At 30.7% G+C, this 22,273-nt stretch overlaps 3 protein-coding genes across 29 annotated transcripts in view; 1 reads left to right on the plus strand and 2 right to left on the minus strand.

The window, feature by feature from the left end:
• Window positions 1–1,062: 1,062 nt before the first annotated feature.
• On the minus strand, window positions 1,063–2,610 carry CREG (Cellular Repressor of E1A-stimulated Genes). Of its 2 annotated transcripts, none has more exons than XM_076395112.1 (6): window positions 2,506–2,610; window positions 2,212–2,335; window positions 1,990–2,144; window positions 1,765–1,884; window positions 1,578–1,659; window positions 1,063–1,300 (listed from the first exon to the last, which is right to left on the minus strand). In XM_076395112.1, the coding sequence occupies exons 2-6, from the start codon at window positions 2,237–2,239 to the stop codon at window positions 1,131–1,133; spliced, it is 555 nt and encodes a 184-aa protein (XP_076251227.1). In that variant the 5' UTR covers window positions 2,240–2,335; window positions 2,506–2,610; the 3' UTR covers window positions 1,063–1,130. The 2 variants fall into 2 exon arrangements, with proteins under 2 accessions (XP_076251227.1, XP_076251226.1); XM_076395111.1 differs by having other exon boundaries at window positions 2,437–2,595.
• Window positions 2,611–3,527: 917 nt separating this feature from the next.
• On the minus strand, window positions 3,528–6,654 carry Sur-8 (leucine-rich repeat protein shoc-2). Its single transcript, XM_076395098.1, has 2 exons — window positions 6,476–6,654; window positions 3,528–6,422 (listed from the first exon to the last, which is right to left on the minus strand). The coding sequence occupies exon 2, from the start codon at window positions 6,298–6,300 to the stop codon at window positions 4,606–4,608; it is 1,695 nt and encodes a 564-aa protein (XP_076251213.1). The 5' UTR covers window positions 6,301–6,422; window positions 6,476–6,654; the 3' UTR covers window positions 3,528–4,605.
• A 122-nt stretch (window positions 6,655–6,776) lies between these two features.
• scrib (scribble planar cell polarity protein) overlaps window positions 6,777–22,273 on the plus strand; it is a 163,712-nt gene continuing 148,215 nt past the window's right edge. For 22 of the 26 annotated variants that reach the window (XR_013004289.1, XR_013004290.1, XR_013004288.1 and 19 more), the window contains exons 1-2: window positions 6,778–7,103; window positions 7,302–7,419. Coding sequence is in view for 20 of the 26 variants with exons in the window: in XM_076395059.1 (XP_076251174.1) it covers window positions 6,942–7,103; window positions 7,302–7,419 (280 nt within the window). In the remaining 6 variants the exon portion in view is untranslated. Of the gene's footprint in view, window positions 7,104–7,301; window positions 7,420–22,273 lie in introns of all 26 variants that reach the window. The other 4 variants (XM_076395062.1, XM_076395065.1, XM_076395048.1 and 1 more) reach the window with 1 other exon arrangement.

Here is a 22,273-nt window from a genome sequence, read left to right on the forward strand (position 1 = left end):
TGAAGTTCAATCGGCAGTCATCCGAGGGGACCGCACACGATGAACCCGCTCCAAAGCGTGTGGAAACGCAACAGTCGGCTGGCAAGATTACGGCGTCTGTACTTTGAGATGAGCATAGAATAATTTTCATTGACTACCTTGAAAAAGGAAGGACCATCAACAGCGAGTATTTCATAGAGTTATTAGACCGTTTAAAGAACGAAATCGCCGAAAAACGGCCGCATTTGAAGAAAAAGGAAGTGCTGCTTCACCAAGACCATGCACCGTGTCACAAGTCTGTGAAAACGATGGCAAAAATCCATGAATTGGACTTCGAATTGCTTCCTCATCATTTATGTCGAATGAAGAGGTGATCAACGAAACTGAGGCCTATTTTGAAGCAAAGGACAAATCGTGATCAGAATATACTATTTTATAATGTATTTAGTTATTTCAACTACTGATCGTTTTATATTTGTCGCTGTCACACTAATCTATTCATATTTATATTATGTGTATACTTATTATATTATAAAGTAAATTATTTGTAAAGTTTGTAACTAACGTCTAAAATATCGACCCTAAAACAACAGAAGCTGTTGGGCGTTAGTCAATAAAAATCAATAAGCCACTTAACCCATATTTAATATTTTAAGTATTTTTGAAACGTTTGAACTTCGGATCCTCTTAATGAAATATTCTAGGTCCATATTTGTGATTGAATATTATATGCCAATAATTCATTGCCAATTGCGCCAAATAACGAAAATAAAAATAAAATTAAAGGTTAAATTAACGTTTCCACTTCTGACATTTTCCATTTTAACTGGGCATATCTAGATACCTTGCTGTATTTGACGTATGAAATGATTTAAACTATACGAGGTACTTAAACTGTGAACGAAAAATATGATGGAATTCAAAAATAGTTATACGAAATATTTATTCCCTTCTAAGAATGTATTTATTTAAAACATCAATGTCATTATTTTCCGTCAAATATAAATGCTTAAAAGTGCTAAAGAAAAGTTATGTAAACTTCGGTTCATTAAGAACCGAAATTAGAAAAAGAAAAAAATCAGATTATCAATTAATGAATTTATTAGGTCTTAAATGATTAAATATTGTAATTAAACTAAACAATGTTATTATCAAACGGTATTAACTGTAACTGCTATCCTACGGTTATATGAATCTGCGTTGACAATGCGAGTTAAATTTGCATGATAATAATCCTGTGGTTTCACGTATTGTATTCCTCCAAATCTGTCCAATAAGCAAATCTGCTCAATATCCACCTTGCCCACATAGAAACCATGATCTAGTTAAAACATATAAATATAAGTTTAAATAATACAAATGTATACCCATAAAAATCATTATCCGCCATAGAATAAATATTGTTCAATAATTCAAAATCTTAAGGAACAGACAGAAGTCAAATCTCAAAATCAACTTTTGACAATTGATCAATTACTACGAGGTAAAAAGTGACTTTTATTTGAAACAGCGAAATTCACTTAGTTTCTCTTTAATTTAGTTCATATCGGAACACACGGACAATGTAATAAGAAAGTATATAAAAATACTACGTTTACCTTCCGGCCAAGTTTTCATAGCAGGATGTCTCTCAAATAATGCTTCTAGGGCGAAAAAGTATTCAGCTGTGGAATTATCTACCTAAAATTATAATGATATGGTAATAAAAATTACTGTGACTACATTAGTCGCACAAATATATAAACTTTTTGCATATGCAACCCATAATACACACACGTATATTACCTTTAAAAATTTTCCTGAAATAAGAACCTTCGGACAACGAGGATCTTGAGGATCATAATTCTTATCCTTACAATAATTAACTTCCGATAACGTAACCATTATAGTAACTGCATTATTTTTCTAAAAACAATTTAATTTCATTTTAGAAATATGCCGCCCTCTATGGCACTTTATGTCAAACAAACTAAATATATGTAATAACTTCTACAAATAACTGTAACTTACTACAATGTCCGCACCAGAGACATCCATCGACGTTATATAAAAATAGGGAATACCTGTAGAATTATCGATTGGTCCATCACAAAAAGATTTGACACTTACGAAGGGGTAACCGAGAGTTGTTTTAAGAGTTGAGATGGTGGACAATGCCGTCCAATCTTCAAAAAAAAACGTAGTAATAATATTTACAAGTTTAATCAGATTATATTAATATCCCTAAATTACCTGTGTTGTGCACTATATACCTAGCCATTAAAGCAATCTGATCAGGTCTTGGAGGGCTATTTTTGTTAACATTAACAAGTTTGCCCGAAACAAAAGATACGACTAAAATTACTATAGAATAACTCTGAAAACATGAATACAAAGAATATAACCAATATAAAAACTATTATAAATAATAGTATTTTAGTCAAGTTTATAGTTACAAAAAATTATATTATCACTTACTATTAAACGATTCATGTTTACTAAATAAAACACACGCACAAGTGACAAGGAACAGGAGCAAATAAATACCAATTTTATATTGTTTCCCTCCCTGGATGCAGTTCAAAACAGTTTAAAATTGTAATGAAAAACAATTCATAGAATCGGTAGACCACTTTTAAATATGCTGATTATGGTGACGTACAGGGGTCATGATATGATTTTGATTTACGAAATGAATGCCATCTAGGTTCATCATTATATATTTATAGAGTTTTCCGTCTTAACTTTTTTTAATATAGAAAAAATAATTTAAAATATTTGTATTTTAAATTTGATGTAAATGATAACATTTTAAAATAACATCATTGCTTTATTTTTACGCGATTAGTAGTTTTAATTACTTGTGGTTTTGTATATACAAATGCAGATATGGAATAGCGAGGGAATAACTTGTGAATCATGTTTTCAAAGAACTTATCATTGTTATAATTTTCCTCCTTTGTACGTAAATACAAGATAAACATTGAAATGGGTTGCTTCTTCATTTAAATGAAACAAAATGTATAATATATATATATATATATATATATATATATATTAGCCATGTAGAATGAAATGTCTAGCAATTCATTTTTAAGAGAATAAACAGAAATGTTTAATTCTTAAAAACTCCTTCGTAAACGTCTGTTAATAGAATATCGAAACTAAGTCAAAAAGTAATATCTATACATCTCCAAAAATTTTAACAGTAGAACGCTCAAAACCCACTTTTAGTGATGATCTAAAAGAAATTAAAATATAGCGTCCATTAACATTAATTTTGAAGGTGGAAGCAACGGCAGGTGTGAGTATAACTTTATTGACGTATAACTAAATTTCTAACTACATCAAAGGGACAATTTTTTTAAATGAATAAAAAATCAGAAACAGTCATGTAAACATTTATTGAAGGAGAAAAAACTAAATTTACTTTTTTAGAATTCTTTAGTAAACAAATGCTACAATTTAAATTCATTTTTCTTTCAGAAGTATACATAATAGAACATCAATATTAATTATTTTCCATATTTTGAGAGTGTCAGAGTAGGCTAGTTAGTAATAAAAATGCGTTTCAATAAAATACAATATATTTATAGCAAACAACTATCATAACACTTATTAGATTTTTAGGCAGAATTTTCACGCAGGAAAATTCGAAACCCATAATCGTACATATTATATTAACACTGAATATTGTTTTGCCTGTAATTAAGGTGTTTAAAATCATATATCGTTTCCTTCTTAAAATATAAATAATATTGAAAAAATCGTATCACAATACAGAAATAGAGAAAGACATAGAGTACTAGTAACATTTTTATGTTTGGACATATAGAATAACATCGTTACGACAATTATCTTAAACTTAACGATAAAGACGGCTCGAGAAAAAGAGAGCTGGATATAAACGATAACAAATAATGGAAGGTAAAATTTCGTAAAAATCAGTAGTCGATATCACAAAATAACGATTTATTGTCCAACAGAAACAAGCACTTTAAGCCCTACACATTGAACATCAGGAATTTCGTAATGTTTGTGCGTTAATCATTTGGCGAATGCGCCAAACTAAAACGGTTGCTAAAAATTAATATAGTGATGTGAAAATATACTGGATTTCGTTGAACTGGTTAAAAGAGTATCATACATAACGGGTTTGATATTATGTATTGAAAAAATAACGGTAGATGTACATGAAGCGTTCATCAATCATACCCATCGAGATAGTTGTTACAATTAAAAATTAAATTTAAAGGTTGTGATAAGAAAATATACTAAAGCACTTTGTTTCAATCACATTGATTACTATTGCGATGCTATCATGCATATAAAACATTGCACATTATATATGGGAAGAAACAAAGTTGGCGAGAGAATCTACATGGTTTGAGACATGATCCATTCAAAGCTAACACTGTATTAATTCCTATTCATAATATAAATATAATTTTTTCTCAAAATGAGGTAAATTAATACCTTATTGTACAAGTAAACAAAAGTAACACTTACAACACACTGTCTTTTAAAAACATTTCGCCTTTCTCAACATAAATTCTCATGTTATGTTCACTAAACTCGACATGTATCAACCTTCGTCACATTAAAATCATAAAAGTTATCACACAATATATTTTCTGGATGATTAAATCACATTGCTCGATAAGGTCCTTGCATTTTCAAATATTGTATGACTAGAGAGGGACCTCCTCCCACAATTTCTCCTGGAATTTGGGACAATGGGCAATTCTCAATACTCATTATTTGAAGGTTAGAACACAGCGCCAACTCGAATGGCAAATTGTGAAGCGTTGGATTATCATTTACATACAGTGATTCCAAATTCTCTAAAGTACCAATCTCTTCTGGAAGATAACTGAGATTATTCTCCCCTACACTAAGAAATATTAGATTAGTCAGGTGACCGATGGCTCTAGGAAGTTGTGTAAGCTGATTAGACTGAACAATAAGTCTTTGTAGATCTCTCAGATATCCAATTTCACTTGGCAACTGCTCTAAACGATTCTCTTCTAAATCCAACACTCTCAGTTTACGAAGATTTCCAATACTTGGTGGAATCCGTTTTAGAAGATTATTTGATAAAACCAATACTTCCAAAGCCTGAAGACACTGTATATCATCAGGTAATTTTGTCAACTGGTTTGTGCCTAAGTTCAGTTCAACCATGTTAATCCATGTTCCAACATCCAATGGTAAAGAAGTCAACTGATTTTCCTTCATATTTAACTTAGTTAAATGTTTTGCCCTGGAAAATATTCCATATGGTATCTTGTCTATTTGATTATGTTCTAAATTGACTGAGTCTACATCAGTAAATTGTGAAGGGCCTCCTGAAGGAAATGCACAAAAATTGTTTCTTGACAATGTAATGCTTCTTAATTTATTTAAACTAGACAATAAACCATCTGGAAGTTGAGATATTGCATTCCCCTCTAAGTTGAATTCATCCATTTCATGACATTTGCTTAAGTTTGCTGGTATGTGGGTCAAACGATTATATCTAAGCCCTAATCTTGTTAGTTGCTGCAGACTACCAATTGTATCTGGTATATCTAGTAACTCGTTATGTTGAAGGTCTAAAGTAGATAGATTGACACAATTTCCAATTTCCTCTGGAAGATGCTCTAAATGATTGTGAGAGACATCAAATGTGAGCAAATTCACCAAACACCCTATACCTGCAGGAAGCTCTTTTATTTTATTTTCTCTTAAACTTAGCATAGTAAGTGCAGTTAAATTTGATATTTCTTCACCAACATATCTTATTCTATTGAACCTAAGATACAATGTTGTTAATGAAGTTAATTTGTATACTACATCTGGAATATCATTCAACTTATTATGTCTCAAATCTAAAACTTTCAAATTTTTTAAATTTTCCAGTGAATCTGGAATACTAGTTAAGGAATTTTCACTCAAAGCTAACATTTGAAGATTTGTTAAGCATCCTATCTCAGCAGGAAGTTGTACTATTTTATTACCATACAGATAAAGCTCTGACAAATGATTTAAATCTCTTATAGTTTGGGGTATATGAGTAATATTTGACTTACTTAAATCCAGTCTTTTTAAACCTTCCTCTTTACATCTTATAAATTCCTTTGACACATCCAAATCAGCCTGAATTGGCTGTTTATTCTTTTTGGCAGTAGGTTTTAATTTATTCGACTCTGGATGTTTGACTGTCACAACTTTTGGCCTGGAAATATCTCCACTCAGTGAACCTGAACTAAATTTTTTCTGCTTCCCATGCTCTAAAGCACTTGAACTGTCGGCTTCTAACATATTTTCTTGTTCTGAATAGTAGCTGCTACCTTGGTTCATTCCGTTTTTCCTCTTTATATGTTTATAACTAACCGGGCAGGCATTGTGTTTGTTGTATCTCTTGAACTTACATTTATGGTGCAGTACTTCTTTCTTTATTGATATCAGAACCTAATTTTCTTCTAAAAACGGGCAAGAAAATTATCTGACTTATAATATTATATAGAAATAATACCAAAATAAGCCCCCGCCCATAAGAATGCAAAACAAATGTCAATTTTATGTCAAATAAAAACCGTTTGGCATAACAAGTTATAACGGTTCATACTAACTTAGTTTCAATTTCTATCTCAACTAACTCTACCAGAAAGAAAAAAGGTCGATATGATACATTTTCTAATTTTAGACTGAATTGTATTTATTTGATTGTTTAAGTAAAACAAGGATAGTGCTAATAATGATTACATGTTTCTGTTAAAGAATATACGTTGGTAGTTCTGATTTATGGCATATTTCATTTTTGGGGACTTTTAGTTTACAGTATAGCGGGAGTGGTGTCTGAGTGTTGCTACATTGGTGACTGTACGGTTTGCGAGCTAAGTTTTTCGTGTTTTCTCAGAAATTTTTGTTATAGTGGCCGTTTCAGTGAATATATTTAGAGACATTAGTTTGAATATGTGCCCTAATAAAAGCTAGTCGCAATGTTTCGGTGTATTCCAATATTTAAAGGCTGTAACAGGCAAATTGAATATATTGATAAGAGGCATAGTTCTCTTCCCAATGTCCCCGAGGATATTTTGCGGTATTCTAGGAGTTTAGAAGAACTTTTACTAGATGCCAATCATATTAGGGATCTTCCAAAGGTACGAAGCAGCGAAATTACTGACTGACCTAAAGGAATTGTTTATTGTTCTCTCAACTTTGATGACTTCCACTATATCAATGCTTTTAAACAATTTTGTTTATATAATAGGAATGCAAAATTAGAGTGTGATTTTATAATTGAATTATAACTGCAAGAGCACGGTCTAAGTTATGTTACTGAAAATATTTCTTTTCAGAACTTTTTTCGTCTTCAGAGGTTAAGAAAGCTAGGATTAAGTGACAATGAAATTCAAAGACTGCCACCAGATATCCAAAACTTTGAGCATTTAGTGGAATTAGATGTGTCTAGAAATGGTGAGTAGTTTTGTTCATACTCCTACTCCCTAAATATAATGGCTTTGTGAATTGTATGTGTTATCATCTAATTAAAAAGAGAAATTTTTAGAGATATTATGTTTAATTTAAATTGAATTCAAAATCATAATGCCAAGGTTACAATAGAAATGTGAACAGTAGTACTTAGGATTAATTAAATGCCATTTAGGTAGGTGCAACTATAATACTTTTAAAAGGAAAGTATTATTTAGTAAAAAATTCAAGTTCATTAAAGTTAGCAACTTATACTGCCAACTTAATATCTATGTAATATAAAATATCAATGTTTTAAAATATGTTTTGTTTGTTATTTTTAATAACTTATTGCCTATAACTGTTAAGGTAGAAAAATTCTGGCAAATTATGTGTATAAGAAATTAGCTAAAGCTTTTAAAAAGTGTTATTTTATAAAAGATATTCGTGAACATACTAATGGCTAAAGCAAATAAATAAGGATTATATAGTACTTTATCTTAACTGATAAAACAGGTTGTTTCAAAGCAGTGACCAAGAGTATATTTAAAAATCATATATGGAATCATGCTAATTGTAACCATTAATTTTCAAAGCTGATCTGTTTGCTTGAATTATGCGTACTTTGTGTTTAGTGGTATATGTGAAAATAAAATGTGGTGTATTTGGTCTATTGTTCTTTTTTTAGTTGGTTTGACATTGCTGAAAATATGTTTACTTGTATATTAATTGATAATGAAGCATCTTGTCATGTCATAAATGACTCATTACCTGTAATTATATAACTAAACAATGAAATTATGAATAATAAACAATAAGCCAACTGGTGCAACAAAAATCGATCAGCATAATCATGGATCTCAGTTGAATTAGGATTTGTTTTGTTTCTTAGTGGCATCCTCACATTCTCTTTAACATAGTACACAAAACATTATTTCATTGAATGGTATTATTAATTACTTAAACAAAGGTGACATCATTTATTCACATTTTACTCATCACCTAGGAATGTTGCCATTGCCACCTACATGATATCTGAGTTAGTAACATAAATGTTTGTTGATATTTTGGAACCTACCAAAATTGTATACAAATCCAATGTGTTTGACGTATAGCTATATAAATTACCAATACTTATCCATTATGTTAAGTAACTTTCATAACAAGTACGAGTCTCTATCATAGTTTCTAGGAACCTAGGAGGTTTAATAATGTTTACGCAATAAGATTTAGTCAGGTGTAAATATTGTAATTTACTCTACAGTATTTACGTTGGATCGGCATTACCCGTGGTACTGGTATTTTTTCGAGTGGTCGCGCGATTGGAATATAAAACCGGTCGGCTTCTGCAGTGCTTAAAATAATTGAACTGGTAATAAAAAGGCGAACGATGAAAGCAGTACGTTGATGTTATTTATGAAACCTTAATATTCATGTTTTTTTTATACGTGTTTCTGGTTAAAAATAGATGATTTTAAGATATAGTATCTGTATTTCAGTAATTGGTATCATACATATATGTTTTTTTTCATATGATGTCCTTGTGCTATGGAGTTTGTGATTATTTTCTCTTTCATTATAATTTTGTTATTACCAACTGTTAGAGTTATTTATTCAATATGATTTTCTGTATGAAATTGGTCCCTTCCCTTGCTTCTACTCAACCTTAAGTCATCGAATACTTGACGATGCCGCTTTGTTCATACATACATTAATTTATTAGCAACATTCACAAAATTGAGGTTGGTAAAAATACCGGCTCGAATTAACTTGAACATTCTCGTTCCAAAGTAAAACAATTCAAACATTCTCTTTTGAATAGAAAAAATGTTTTAACAATTTTAACAAAAGAATATCCTTTTAGCTAACTTTTTTTAATGAATCTTGAATAACTGATTTCGTCTCAATAACTGCACCAATTATATTATTTTATTTAAATGGGACACTAAAGGGGTAAATATCACTATCCGGATATTTGATTGTAAATATTGGATTTTTCATCGGGCGTCTACGGAATTTCTACCTGTTGAAAAGGCTTTTTTTAAAACTTTATAACCAGTTTTATGGGTTATTCAAGATAGTAATTTGTCCGATAGTAATGCTAGAATGATACTTTCTTAAAATATAGTCGAGTAAGGATGTAGTATTGGAATAGGACTGTAAAAATAGCTTTAACAGCTATATAATATATATACTTTTTATTAAGATTTATTTAGGAGAACAGGGATTTTTTAATTATTTAATTTTTCCCTGCTTGTTCTTTTTTTTCTTCATAGATTCAGCGTTTTAAGATCAAAATATATCTGAATCTATTTCATTAGCATAGCTTTTATACACACATTTGTTTCGGCATACATTCAATAATTCACTATATATTCATTTATTCAACTATTCACTTCAATATGTGCAGAAGATGCAGTTATATTTGTCAATCTTAACCAAGGAAGTTTAATATTGGGATTAATACCCTAACGTTGAGTTGTCTTTAAATCAACAAGTTTAGTTTTATTTAAATTATACAGAGTTATGTTGTTCTCAAATCGTTTTCTTATATACAGTTACGTTTATTGATTTTTTAGATACATTTTTATAATTTTTTGTTATTTTATTTGTACATTTTCAATCTCGATGGGTTTTAGGTTAGTTTCTTTATTTTTAATATTTTTTTGTTTTGTTTTTCGAATAGTGATGATTCCTTATACAGCATAATATCTTTGTTATCAATGAGATTAAACACCTTTATAAACTCTAGGTTTTAGTTTAATCGGGTGCATTAGGTGTGGTGTGCCAATTACACATTATTTCTCATAAATTGGAATGGTATTTAGAAAAAAATTGTGTTAAATATATTAAATTACACTCAGTAAGGCAAACTTTTACCGGAAATTTGTATTTTAATTATATCTACAGAAAGACAGTTCCTCGTGTTTCCAGACGATACATTTATTTTTTGTTTCGAATTAACATATTTATATTAACATGAACTGCTAAAACAGGTTTTGCGATATAATATTAGGAATACTAATGGTAGTACTAATAAATCGTTAATTTATTTACTAGTTTTTCTTCATTATCTCTTCTGCTTTTTATCAGCGCTCGCATTTGAACCGACATTATACACACAAATATATACGTTACCCATTACTCTTACAATTCAAAATTAACATTTCCAAAGGTTTCAAAACGTAAATAGGTTTCGTAATGTGCATGAATGTTATATGAACCTAGATGTGTTACCATCGTAAAATATACTGAGACACTCAAGTATATTCATCAGAAGACAGCGAGAACTTATTGCAAACACAAATATTAGTGTATAATTTATATTTTATTTCCAGTTAACATCTCAATCGAACCGTTATAATATCCGAACATATTTGATTGAAGGTCAATTATGTAAATTGTTGATGCTAAAATGATTTTTCGACCCATGTCGTTTTTCCAACTATGTGTTAATAACCGATTCGAACCTATCCTTTATTATAGAGACCGATGAGTACGATATAATTAGATTACCTAATAAATCAAAAAGAAATAATAATGATATGAACAGGAGGAGGGAGGAGTAATAGGTTTATCGATTTATGATTTAATTAATTTTGAACTGAGTAGGAAGCAATTAAATTGACGTAATATATAACACAATTTGCAAGCTAAATAGTTCTACACATATACGAGTTTGTTTTTAACATTTAATAAATACAGTATTAATAAAACTAGTCTGCAATTTTTCTTCTCATTATTTTCATGCATTATAACGTAATATTGGTACTCAGCTACTATTGGTAGCACTATTTTTTAGAGTAACTACAACCAGAAATGGTTATAAAGTACCACAGTTTAAGTTTTACAATATAAAATGCCTTTTTTACAGTAGCAATAATTACAAAAAAGTTATAAAGAACTGTAATTCAAGTCACAAAAGTATCAGTAAATATATCTCATTGTATCAATCGAATTTTAACTGTGAATCGACCAGCAGCAATCAGCAAACATTGTTTCTGACTATTTTCTATTGTAGCGTCTTTCAATGTGCAACATATCATGGTGAAATCTTTCACGATGTAAAAGCCGCTCAGGATAATCTGCTCTGTTTAACTTTGAATTAAAAGTTACTTCCGTCATGGATCTACAAAAATTCCTTCTTTAAATTTCGAGGCAATTTTGTTACTGAAAGTCTATACTTTCCTTGTCCATAAGCTTTTACAAAGTTTATCATGAGTCCCAGCTTTATGTGAAGTGGTGGTAGAAAAAGTGTCACTTGGCGCTAAAGGTTTTTGGGATATATTTTTGACTCCAGGTGTTAATCTTGCTTTGTCAATGTTTCACTGCGTATTGTTTATATCTTGCGCGATTAATTCATTTGCATCAAAAACAGCGGAACTTCAATCCAAGTATATTTCCATAGTTGCCTTTCATAATTGTTCCTTTTGCGATGCACACTGATCGATATTTGTTATCATTATGGAGTAAATCGGCTTTCAAACCAATCTTAAACACAACATATCTATAACATGTCTCCTTTCTTCAGATTTTTCTGGGAAATCCAGTTAATAAAGTTAATAAAGCCCTGCAGTCACACTGTTTACTAAAATAACTCGTAAAATCTTGTCTGTACGAAAGTATATGATGTCTTATTTTTATCTAACAAATTCCATTGTTTCAATCTTGAAGTGTATAACGACGAGGAAGTATTTAAGAAAGGAAACTCAGTTGAGGCTGTAGTAAGGAATTATTTTCATTATCTACCTCATTACTTATTAGAGGTAGTGGAGGTTAAACACCTTTGCTACGAGAAACTTATCTTGAAGATGGGACGTCCTGGTATATTATCTTGAACAATCGCTCAAATATGCTCGTGAAAAACATTCATTTGTTACCTACTTATATTGAACATAATTTTCAATAAATTGGAAACAGACATAGAGATGCAATAGTTCATGCTACACTAGGTATTTTTGGTCTATAACACCGATGTTGTTCTTTTAGTTATAACGCGTTATATAATATAAATATATAATTTTGGACGTTTCTATATGAAACTAAAAGAAGTGTTTTTCATATAATATTTTTATATCGTTATTTGCAGTAAAAGTATATAACTATATATATAAATATCCATAAAAATTTAATAATGCGATATAAATATGCATGTGTTTTAAAATATTAAACAATACCACACATAATGTTAAGATTATTTGCATTATAAGAATTATTAAAAAAACATTAGGAATTTTAACAGGAAAATAAAATATATTAATATAATAATTTATAAACATTTCTGTGCACTGAATATTAAACATGAATAATGATTATAAACAAAATGTATAAATAATGAATGAATAGTGTTGATAAATATATATTTACAACAAGAATTCACTGAAGCTAATTAAAATAGTTAAATTATTCCACCACTGTTGGAATATAAATTTGTTTATTTTTTCCTAGAAAAGTTATCGAAATGAAAGTATTTGTCTAATTAATAATTGTATCGGGTTTTAGCTTAATTCCTATGAAACTTAAGTTCAGTATGTCTTAAAATACTCTGGTTTCTGCATTCAATGTAGTTGTTTACATCTAAAGTATAAAATTTAACAAAGAGCAATTATTTCTCTCATGTCAATAGCCAGACGGAGTAAGTTTTCTGGAATGATATTCATGTTACTCAGTCGCCAACGGATATGCTTTACGAAGGCCAGTACTCAGTAGTAGACCATTAGTTAGAAAAGACTAAGTACTTCTTATTCTTCTTACTTTGTATTTTACTTGATTTCATGAGGTCACTCTCTAGTTTCGATCATCTAATCTCGTGAAATATATATATATATATATATATATATATATATATATATATATATATATATATATATATATATATATATATATATAACAAATACACGTTTTTTAAAATATTTTTAACAATTAATTTGTTTTAGTAACTAGTTTCTAAGTTTGTTGTAATCAATTTTTTTAAGAATATTTCAATCGTTTAATATAAATATTCATCGAATATACATGTCGTTGAAGGAAATGTATCTGATTATTAATGGTAACTATTGTAGATTTTTGTTTGCTTTGGGCGTTACTATTATTACTGGAACTAAATGGTCAGTAATTTTTGTCTCGATACGAACCTTTGCGTTATTAGATGCGGCATTATAACTTACATTATAACGTAATGGCAACCGTTTTAACTTAACCGTAGCACATTGTTACTTTATCGTTAGACTAGCGTTGTTTATTTTTGTTCTAAGTATAGTGCATTCTTTAATATCAGCAATCGGGTTTAAAACACGATTTCGCCTAAGGGAATCTGTTTATTCTTTAGTGGTTATTCAGAACTGGTTTATGGGTATTAGTTTAATACTAGAAATATAGGAAATTATTGGAATTCCTTTGTAATAAAGATCCCATTCATCTGTACAAAGTAACTTTTATGTCAAAACGGGTTCTAGAATAACTTAACTTTAGTAAATGTATGTCGAATGTTGATCTGTCTACCTAATGTGAATGTTACGTGATTAAATTTTCTTTCGCTAGCTTTAAATGATTCTTGTTATAGATCAGTGTGGCATTCTGATAATTTTATTTTGAAAATGCCATCATCAACGAGTGTGGTACAGTACAGTCTTAAGCAGAGCTTAGCAGCAGAATGTTTCAATCATTTTTTAAACTTGTATTATATGGTTCCATCATCCGAATAGAGAAAACCTGTTAAAACTTCGCAAAAGTATCTTAAATAGCTTCTCCACATTGAACGATAAAATAATGGGTGCGTAGTCAAAACAGACGTATCCACAAAGTGATATCGGTATATATAAATTTTATAGAACATCGATATTTTCTAATTTTAACTTAAACTATCACTACACAAATTTGAAAGGTTTTAATATCCTAATTGATATCTTAATTTGTATTAGAATATATTAATAATAATAATAAAGCATATCAAATGTTCGAGAACGTCTTTAACATGGGACATTGGTTATTTCATATATATCATCAAATTGGGATATCATACGCATATAAAATTGAATCAAATATATAGTTAATGTTCAAATATATAGTTAATATATAGCAAATTTCGAATTATTCAAGTTTTTTCGTATTCTTTTATTCATTTTACTGTCGCGTCTGGGTTACTTATTATTGGTTGTGTTATTTTATTAACAGATTTAGGATTTTGTAATTATGGAAAAGGTGGATATCATTAACCTCAACGAATTTGAGGATGCGAAGAGTTTCTATCGTGGGGCGTTTCACACAAACGAGCGTCAAATTATGAAGTCTTAGTAGGCCAGTTAGAGGCTTGGTACATATTGTCTTCGGGTGAAACTCATTATCATCTTAATGGACACATAAATAAGTAAAACTACTATGATGGATCCAGAATGCAAGCATCATAAACCAATTTAGCCTGCTTGGTTGGAGCAGTGGTCAAGGCAATAGGACGTTCATCCTACTCTTTCGATAGTAAATTCGTGTATTGTAAATATATGTTTTCAATTGTCCATTTGGCAAATGTGCCGAATCTGGCGAGGGAGATCATCTCGGTCACGCCGGTAACCAGGCTGAGTAAAACGGGATGACTTTTGGGACTATCTCTAAGTTGGTCATTCGTCCGTCGATAGGGTTAATGTCGAGCACCGTGGTTCGAGGCCAATTAAGTAGTAGGTTCAGTCCAGAGATACCCTATTGTACTGATTAGTGCTGATAACGCGAGGAAATACCGGACCTTAGATTAATTGAGTTCACGAGTATTTACATATGGACATTTTGTTAGAAATAATTTCCTAAATTGTGTACTTAATTGATATTATTTTATTATAATAATGTTAAATAAATTAAAAATTATAAAAATGATGATTTAGTGGATGATTTTTTAATCAACCTACTAAATATAAACTTTCTGTTAAGACACGCTGTATGTTTTACTTAACTGGAACATATATTCGACAGATTATTCTCACGAACTTATCAGAAATTGTGAAATAATTCACCAGAAAATTAATTAATTCGTCGACATTTATTTTGTCGTCTTTGAAATAGATTTCATCGAGTACAATCATGCCAGCGTTTCAACGCTACCAGTTTTCAGAAACATTCAGGCGATACCTTCTATATAAAACTTATCGAATTCTTAAGCGCGGAGTATATCGCTCTCGTCAAAATAAATTAAATAAATTTAATTAATATGGTAGTTAAATTACATCAATGATATTTTTACTCGCTGACTGTATGCGGTTTAATCAAAACATGCCTTTTTAACATATTAGAAATCTATTTATTTTTAGTACCTACCGATTAGTCATTATTTAAAAATTGCATTTTATCAGTTATGTAGTAAGTAGATCATACGAAAATGAAACGTTGATAAAAATGATTAACTCTTATCTATTTATAGTTGTCTAAGATGAGTCATTGGTATTTGTTACAAATTAAAGGATCATTATTATTAGATAGTTTTTGTTTAAGTAGTAACATATTAATAAATAGAAGTTAATATAATTTTATCGACTGCCAATTTTAAATATATATATTTTGCAATATTAATAAAGTAATCTAACATGCTTCTTTTTTTTTCTCATTGATATCAAACATCATATTTTATCTTTGATAGCACCATCGATGTTTTGTTCTGGTTTGGTTGATTTTCCTTTTGTGTCGCGACTTACTGCAATCTTAATGATTCAACTTTTAGACAGAACTTTTTTTAATTGTTATCACTAAGATATTTGCTTTAATGGTAAATTAAGTTCACCAGTGGTGATGCTGACATTTTTATACTTCCTAAATAAGTTAAATTGGAATTTCGTGATATATACTAATCCTATTGACAATATATAGAGGATGGGTAAAATAAGATGAAGACATCTGAAATATAAAATATTTATTTATTAAAACCGCTGCAATTCTCTCAAAATAGATTCGTGTGAATAATTTCCAACGGAATATCGTGCCATTCTTGGTACTAAAACATCCATCACTCCCCATAATGGTTTAATTATGTTGAGAAGATGTGAAATGATATCCTGACAAATTAAACTGATAACCATATATGAAACTTTGTGGCATCATACGTTTATAGAAATAAATACTACCAATTTTTAATATGGTTGAAGGACTAAAAACAAGTTTACACATATACATAACCGAATTAGTAAATAAGTTTGCATATGATATTCATTATAAATGTGCAATTCAAAATGTTTTAATGCAAAATAATATTAAAAATATATGTATGAAAATAACTAAAGCCACCAATACTAACTTATTTTTTGGGGTTAAAAATCATTTGGAGCAAAATGAATAAATCGACTTGTCCATCACTGGCTACAGCTTTTTTTCACCTCTGAGATAATTTAGTAATTTCTTCTTTATTTTTTAGCTCTCGCCATCAATTGTAAGCTTCTATAAATTATAGGGTTTCTGCAAATGACGCTTATATTTCGAGATTATTTATGGTAATTCTAACATAATGTATTGGAGGTATCTTATTTTATCTAGAGGTAAAAATTTATTTATACACCTAATATAACATTGAATGTTTTTTTTTCATATACCATAATTAAGATACTGACGAGCAATTATTAATAATTAATAACTTGTTTTATATTACCCTGTGCAACTGTTGATGACAAAAATTATCGTGAAAATCACTAATAAACTCTTATTTATAATAATATTTTTTCTTCAAGATTTTTTTTTTGAAGCACCACACATCAATCAAATCAATTATAAACTTAACTTTTGTGTGTTTGTATTATGTATATTATATTCTAAACATTGAACGGATTGCCATATTTTTCTATTTAATACTGAGTCCAAACCATAAATTGTGATTAAATAATATTTTTAACACATCCTACGAACAATCTCGTAAAGATTGTTTAAGCCATTATTCTTTTGTTATAAAATTGGTGAATCAATATAATTAATCAAGCACGACGGACTTTTGTTGTTTTCACATATTATTTATCATAGAGAGAACAAACCTAATACCAACACACCAGTTTGGGTTTATTAACAAGCACTCAACAATTGATCAGGTCCACAGAATAACAGATATTATTGGAAAAGCCTACGAAAGTAAAAAAGTATGCTCAGCTATATTTTTAGATGTAGCGCAAGCTTTCGATAAGGTTTGGCGTGAAGGCCTTATTCAAAAACTACAGAAAATGCTACCAAAATAACACACCGAACTGTTAAAATCATACAATACAACCAGAATGTTTAGAGTCAAACAAGAAGAAGCTTATTCTACAATAAAAGAATCTAAAGCAGGTGTACGACAAGGAAGTGTACTGGGACCAATGCTTTATCTACTCTACACTTGTGATATACCACAAGCGGAAAATATTACGATGGCTACATTTGCTGATGATACTGCGATTATAGCTGTCGGAAACAATAGTGAAGAAACCTCACAAAAATTACAACAGGCAATTAACAATATAAATAATTGGATACAAGCTTGGAAAATAAGAATTAATGAAAGTAAATCTGTACATGTGCAGTTCACCCATAAACAGACCGTACAAGCACCAATAACATTAAATAATATTATCATTCCATATAGCAACAATGCCAAATATCTCGGAATTAATCTCGATGCAAAACTTCGCTGGAAGGAACATATAAAGAAGAAAAGTATCAGTACATAATAAATTGCTTATTATATAAGCAAATACTAAAACCTATATGGACATACGGAGTTCAATTATGGGGATGTTCTGCAAAGAGTAACATAAATCAAATACATATTTTTCAGAACATTGTCCTGAGAGGTATTATGGGTGCACCCAAATACTATAGGACTGATTACCTACATCGAGACCTTCAGATACCCACAGTCAGTCAAGAAATTAAGAGAATTGCAAGGGGGCATGAGGAAAGACTTCATTCTCACACGAATAATGAAATATTACAACTATTGGATACCACCAGAACAGGACACAGACTCAAAAGAATCAAACCATCTGATCTTGTGTAGTGTTGTCTAGTGAGGTGTATATATTAAAATATACAGCAGTGACATGTATAAATATTATTTCATCAGAGACTGAGATAGGGCCGATGGGTCCTCCTAGTTATATACCTAGATTTAAGTTATCATAAAGACAAATTGTAGGTTAGTACAATACGGAAACGACTAGTAACAATATATTAATTAAATTAACATTAATTAATTCATAGTATCTACAGATAAATACATTTAGAATGTTCTTTATTGACTTAACATCAAACTCAGTCTGCATGTCTCTAACCAAGGAATCATAATTATATTTATGCCCTAACGAAGATAATGAGTCTTCAACATAGAAATCAATGAAGACAGGACATTGTTTGCTCTTCGTTAGTTTCAAGTATGAAAATGCCGATTCGCATAGGTATGTAGATTCGAAATAGAAATAGATATATTCGCTACATTTGGCGATACTAGGATATTTTTCTCGGTTGACATATTTCCAAACATTTTCTTCAAACTTTCAGGCTTGTAAAACTTGATTGCAAAGAGGATGGAGCAATGACTGCTAAATATTTGTGTCGTATTTTCTCAATCCACCTTTATCAACTATTTAACATTCGCACTCTTTTTAAATACAATAATAATTTTATTTTTCGTTAATCGTTAAAGAATATTTTAAGATTATTATTCGTTGAAACTCTAATGAAAGAAGATTTAACATTCAAATGGTTTGAACCAACATTAGGACTTAGGATTTAATATTTTTCAAGGACTTAGAAAATCAGAAAATCAATCAAAATTGACCTAATAGTTGTTAAGAAACATAAATGCAGTAAAAATTCTACTATTTTTCATTCAAAATGTTTTTACCCTATTACACTAATAACACATGGACTAAAAAGTTCCGGGCGTAACAAAGAAAACGTTTTTTTTTGTTCAAAATTGTTATTATTTATCAAGGTAATATCCATCAAGAGCCACAATCATTCCAGCATCGCTCTAACATTTCAATGCCATATTTGTAGAACTATTTATCTTTTGCCTCAAAATAGGCCTTCCTTTCAGCGATAACCTTTTCGTTCGAGCGCAGTTTCTTACCGGTGAGCATTTTATTGAGGTCTGCGAATAGTCTGTCGCTGGGAGCTAAATCTGACGAATACGGTGGATGTGGGAGCGATTCAAAGTTCAATTCATATAGTTTTGTCATTGTTTTGATTGACTTGTGACACGGTGCGTTGTCTTGGTGAAAGAATATTTGTTCTTTATCATTATGCAGTCGGTTTCACTGTTGATGGTATTTCGCTTCTCAAGGTAGTCGCTGAATATTACACCACGCACATCCCAAATTACCGAAGCCATAACCTTTCCAGCCGATTGTGTCGCTTTGGACGAGGTTTACTAATTGCGGTCCCCTCAGATCGTGTCGATTCCGGAGTGAAGTGATGGATCCATGTTTTATCCATTGTCACATCTCGATTCAAATATTCCGGTTTGTTACGTTTAAACTTGACCAAACACTGCTCAGGATCATTATCATGTTCTTGTTTTTGGTCAACAGTGAGCAAATGCGGCACCCACTTTGAATAGAGATTTCTTATTGTCAAATACTCATGCAATATAAAACTAACACGTTCTTTTGATATCTTTACGATGTTAGCTATCTCACGAAACTTCACTTTTCAATAATATCGTTTTGATTTTGTGGATTTTTTTTATGTTCTGGTGTTGCCAACTCATTTGAACGTCCACTGCGTTCTGTATCATCGGTGTCTCTACGACCACGTTTGAAGTCAGCAAACCAATGTTTTAAACTTGTTTCTAATGGAGCGGGCTCCTTATATTACTTTTCGAGCTATTGCATCGCTTGAACAGTATTTTTTCCCATCAACGCAGTGTAAGATTAAAACACAAAATTGTTTTTGATACATTGTTTTGAAAATAAGAAAAGTGGTGTTACTGTTAACACAGTAACTCACAAGCTTATGAGTAGGATATCATAAAGTTTTAACAGCTTAAACTAGCGCCATCTATGTGTTAGACCCGGAATTTTTCAGCCCATATATTAGATAATTTTGAAAAATATAATTCCAAAATGCTGCTATATTAATGTACAATATATTGTCATTTTCAATGATACTACAAACAAAACAAAACCATATATATTACATATAAATCTATGTAAGAATGAAGTGGGCATTATTTTCAGTGTAGCGGCTAGGACGGCAAAGCCAGGACGTTAAAAACCAGTCGAATGAATTAGTTGGGATGAAATAGCGACTGAAAGTAGTCGACCAAGACACTAAATAGTAAAAACTAGTCAACTACTAAACAGTCGATAGTTCCCAACGATAGTTAACACATCTTTAAAAAAATCTAACAAATAAATAGTTCATGTTGAGGACAACGAACTTGCTGAAATGAAGAACGTAAAACTAAAACCGCCCGAACACATGACGATATACTCGAGCGACGCTCTGGCGAATAAACAGATGTCAAGGTTCGTGGGGGGACCTTGCCCGAGGTGGAACATTCTGGTCCGTTGAACCCGCACCGACCGCGCGGGACATTCTTCATGGATAAAAATATTGATGCAGTCAGAGGAGGACCCGAGGTACGCGATTGCGAGCTCTGATGGACAGGTCAATTATTCTGCTTCACAAGTTTCGCATAAAATGCGCTCGATAACTGTAAATAATAGCGAAGGAAAAAATCTGCGAGGAAAGGGAACGTTTTATAAAAATGATTAGCCTACCGGTTTGTTTATTCGTTCTCTATTGTGTGGAATTCATAAACAGTCATAAATTGACTTATTAATGCCTTTAACAAATGTATTTGTTATGTTATAGATTAATATGAAGAGTTTTACATACTGTTTGTTTTGTCTATTCCATAATATTGCTTATTTGTGTTACTGATATTTTAGATAGTGTTACATTTAATAATTCTATTACAAATTCGAGTCAACTTTTGGACCTGAGCAGATGAGAACGATACTTAATGCTATTTGATGCCCTGAATTCAGATCTTCAATCTGTGTGTTAAAATTGGTTCTAATTTTCGAGTTCACGCATGGTGGCTAACATTGTAGTATTAAACATCCTTTGGAACTTGTTATTGTGGTATGATCGTGCTTGGATACTTGTGAAACTACAAAGACAACGTTGCGAAGTCGATTCAAAGTGTTTCTGTTACATTTGTGGATGTTAAATGCTCGGTAAACGTGCAAAAATCATGACAAATGCACTTAAACATGCAAACTATTTGCAGAACTTTGGTTTTGCTGTGGTAAACACTGACAAGTGATTAGTTGGTGGGAGCAGAAAATTCTTGTGGATGAATATCCTGACGTATCATTAGCGTCGAAGCCAGTTCCACGCACGGATGGTGATCAATTGTCAATTTGTTCAGGTACAAATGCAATGCCTTAAGATCTTCGTCTTTATCACCGCCGAGCAATGAAAGCGATTTCGTTATTGAAGAAAAGTATTTAATTTATTAAGCAATATTTGTCGGACCTGATAGTGAAAAACTAATTGTCGGCGTAAAGTTTACAAAATGTTTAACGCCTGATGAAGCAGCAGCATGGGAATCGTTTCAAAGTGTTATTCACAAATTTATAGGTAACCACAGATCATCGGACTACAAGCATGTAATTGACAAATTGTTGAAAAATTACCACAAGATTGGAGACCGAATGTCTATCAAAATAAATTTTCTGCATTCACATTTTGATTTTTTTCCACAAAAAAACACCAACCACACCTTGGCTACACCAAGATATATCGAAAAGCGATACCAAGGATTTTGAGACGAAGGCATGATAGACCATTACTGTTGAACCCTAATGCGTGACACGACAGATCTTAATCAGTATGAAAGACTCAGTTTATT

This window comes from Rhynchophorus ferrugineus, unplaced genomic scaffold, assembly GCF_030347505.1.
Source record: "Rhynchophorus ferrugineus isolate W39M unplaced genomic scaffold, kcgeb_rfMv2 rfM2, whole genome shotgun sequence".
In the NCBI taxonomy this organism is placed as follows: domain Eukaryota; kingdom Metazoa; phylum Arthropoda; class Insecta; order Coleoptera; family Curculionidae; genus Rhynchophorus; species Rhynchophorus ferrugineus.

Coding starts and splice junctions, on each gene's coding strand:
- CREG (XM_076395111.1), bottom strand. Junction 2,145..2,211: donor GTATATAGTGCACAACACAG/GTAATTTAGGGA, acceptor TTTTTTTTGAAG/ATTGGACGGCATTGTCCACC. Junction 1,660..1,764: donor TTTCAGGAAAATTTTTAAAG/GTAATATACGTG, acceptor TTATAATTTTAG/GTAGATAATTCCACAGCTGA.
- Sur-8 (XM_076395098.1), bottom strand. CDS start 6,300: ATGAACCAAGGTAGCAGCTACTATTCAGAACAAGAAAATATGTTAGAA.